The following is a 3,427-nucleotide window of genomic DNA, read 5'->3' on the forward strand; positions in this document are numbered from 1 at the left end:
CCGACCCGAACAAAATAAAGTTTCACCCGACCCGAATATATGAAATAGAAATCCGACCCGACCCGACCCGAAATAAAAAAAAATTATTTTTATTCAATAAAAACAGTGACTTAATTGAAAAAAATTATATATAGAGGGGTATTACTGTAATTATTCTTAATTATATAAGGTAAAATTATATATATTTTCAGGTCTAGTATTTTTCACCCTAAACCCGAACTCGATCGACCCGAATATCACACTTAAAAAAACCAACCCGACCAAAATAAAGTTTCACCCGACCCGACCCGACCCGAATATATGAATTAGAAACCTGACCCGACCCGAAATAATAAAAAAAATTATTCAATATATGAATAAGTTACTAAAAAATTGATGAGGGTAGTATGGTGAAATTTCAATTCCTCCAACAAGGAATTGAATTCCATCTATTCTTGGATGAAATTCACTTTCTCTCATTTGATGGAAAGTTGAAGCCATGAGGGGTTCCAATTTCCTTAGAAAACTTGAACCAAACATGAAAAAAATAGTGGAATTAGATTTCAATTCCCCCCAATTTCAAGGGATTCATGCCAACCAAACGCCACCTAACTTTACGCCACCAAACATTTGAATTTATCAACCGAGATGACTTTCTGCTAATGTATAATAAAAAGTTAAAATCTATATCTGTTGATGATGGTTTATTATTTTAACATATATATATATATCAATTGATTTACAGATCTTATCATAAAATTTTTCACTTTAATTTATTATTCAACTTATTTAATTATTGAACATGATTTTGTAAATCAAGCGATCTTATTTGTTAAAAGATAACTATTATCTTTTTAAGAACTTGAGTTCAAGCATTATTAAATATTCACCGTCAAATAGTTAAAAATCTAATGTGACCGTAATGATATAAATTTATGCCTACTGAGTTTTTTCTTCTTCTTTTCAATGGGTAATGAAGGCAAAGCCTTTACAACTTATGAGGCACCCCTAAGAAAGCCATTTATATCTCGTTGCAAGACATCCTGAGGGAAGATCGGGGCAGGGTCGAGGAAGGAGCATGCCGAACTTTGCTGAAGGGAGAATTTGGCGAGAACATCAACTGCTGAATTGGTATTTCGACGACGCATGAGCTTATAATCCACAGCCCATGCACGATCTTGAAGAGAAGCGTTGGCTCTGACAAGGGTTGAGGGACTTGAACGTACGTTTGAATAAGAAACCATGTAGTAGGCGTGGCTGCTATCAAGTTGACACTGAACTTTTCAAACCCTTGTCCAAGCAAACTTTAGACCTTCAAACAAACCCTAAAGTTTCGCCTGGTTTGGAGTATCTTCCTAGTCATGGATAGGGACGAGCGGCGACAATCGTCTCTAAAAATTTAAAATTATCATATATTTTATATTTTTATGTGTATTTTATATTGAAAATTACAAGAAACTAAGGGAATCGAGGAGAAATACTGCACACACTTCACATTTATTAAATCTCAAAGTGCCTTTATATAAGGCTACAAACAGTTTTCTTACAATTAACGAAACAACAACAGAAAAACATACAAGTGAAACGAAACCCGTTTTCATCAAAAGCTTAAACGTTTGAAACAACAATAGGTACTGTCCCATCATCATCATCATGATGATCAGATGCCAAACTTACGTATTCTCCTGCAAATTTTCCATGCAGAGCCTTGGAATTCATATAGAAAACTGTATTCATAACCAAGTAATAAAACATATAGAACGGGTAGTAGGAGGCAGCGGGAATGGTGAAAATCTTAATAAAAGATGATGGCCAAGGTTTCCATTTATCACCGGCTGAATCAACCAACCCTAATAACATTGAGCTCCAGGCACCAATCCAACAGAAGAAGACCCACAGCAGTAGAATCTTAAAAGCAACCACTTTCGTTCCTTTAACCAAGGCTTGACTTCGTTTCAGTGGTTCAAGTCCCCAGCTTGATTCAACCACGACGATAACATAAGCGAATATCCACTCCACTTGTAAATGAATGACAAGAAACATGAGAGTGATCGCGTAAGCAAGGCAAAGGAGAATGAAATAAGATGAAGAGTGATCAACTTGGAAGCCTACAAGTTGGGTTGCTTTGAATAATGAGAAAAAGGCCAGACCAAGAATTAAAGCGATCCCGGAAATGATAAGCTGGGTTACAAGCCAAGTTGAGAGGAGAGGGAAGAAGGAAGTGAAAGCTGCTTTGATGGAGGATGAATACTTGACTGGTTGACCGTGAAAGCCGTGGAAAACGCTGTAAATGGTGGAACCGGTGGCGAAGAGAGAGAGTACGGGAATGGTGAGGGTGTAAAGGAGATTGAAGAGAAGGGTTTTAATGGGGAAGACTTGGTAGAAGAGTAAGGAGAGAGAGATGGGGAAGAGAAAGATGAATATGGTAGCTTGGAGGTTGCGGGAGTTGGTCTTGATTATACAATTGCATTCGGATCGGATGGACCAGAGGCCGATGTTTGACGGCGGAGGTGACGGCGGTGTCATGGCGAAAGGAGGAGGAGATGATTTAAGGCAAATCTAATGATATGTTTAATATTTATAATGAATGGAAATTGGAAAAATGGGGTTGAGAAAAGTCCGTTTGGACTTTGGATGTATTCAACATATGTGGATGTCGGGATACGCGTAATTCTATCCAAGTGGGACTAGTTCTTTTTTTTTCCCGGTTAAATTACATTATAGGTCGATTAACTATATTTAAATCATTTTCGGTCATTTAAATTTTAAAAATTATAAAATAATCATTCATTTTTTAAACGATTATAAAATTATGATTATAATATTTGAATAATCTACAGTGATTACAAGATAATATCCGTTTAGAAATTTTTTGAACTAATCGACAACATGCACCCTGCAAACACAATTACTCGTACCAAACAGGGATGATCCGAGAGTGTATGGATGACAGACGAGTACAATTTCGTGGATTTTGCACCGTATATGGTCTAATTGGGGCGGTGATGGATATAAGTTTATTGAGTAGTGAGAGGATGTGAATGTAAAAAGTCATACCCTACATGGACAGGTGTAGGTGATGGGTTTGAGACCTTATCTGCACTGCATCCGCCCACCCCACATCCGTCCTCCATATAAATATTAGACCATTATCAATTTAGGTATAATTTAGGGGAAGGAAGAGGAATATTTCTAGTGAGTCTAGAACTGATAATCTAAGAAAATATAAGGAAACAAAGATAAATAATTTGACCAATCGATCAAATATACTTACTCAATTATAAAAATAATTTTAAAATTTCATAATCACATATTATCATATAATTCTTGGTAGTGAACAAAACTATGCATCACGACACACTAAAAATTTATCTTATTAGTACCATTGAAATAGGGTTTCTCAATGAGTTTCTCTAGGATCACATTAGAAGGTTTAATGGGGTTTGAG

The 3,427-nt window shown here is 36.1% G+C and overlaps 1 protein-coding gene across 1 annotated transcript; it reads right to left on the bottom strand.

Moving 5' to 3' along the window:
- Nucleotides 1–1,587: 1,587 nt before the first annotated feature.
- On the bottom strand, nucleotides 1,588–2,505 carry LOC120211130. The gene has a single exon (XM_039209747.1). The coding sequence runs from the start codon at nucleotides 2,503–2,505 to the stop codon at nucleotides 1,588–1,590; it is 918 nt and encodes a 305-aa protein (XP_039065678.1).
- Nucleotides 2,506–3,427: the final 922 nt, after the last annotated feature.

Source organism: Hibiscus syriacus, unplaced genomic scaffold (genome assembly GCF_006381635.1).
Source record: "Hibiscus syriacus cultivar Baekdansim isolate YM2019G1 unplaced genomic scaffold, ASM638163v2 tig00109958_pilon, whole genome shotgun sequence".
Classification (NCBI taxonomy): domain Eukaryota; kingdom Viridiplantae; phylum Streptophyta; class Magnoliopsida; order Malvales; family Malvaceae; genus Hibiscus; species Hibiscus syriacus.

Bases quoted from the DNA above. Each gene is read 5' to 3' on its own strand.
- LOC120211130 (XM_039209747.1), bottom strand. From the start codon at position 2,505: ATGACACCGCCGTCACCTCCGCCGTCAAACATCGGCCTCTGGTCCATC.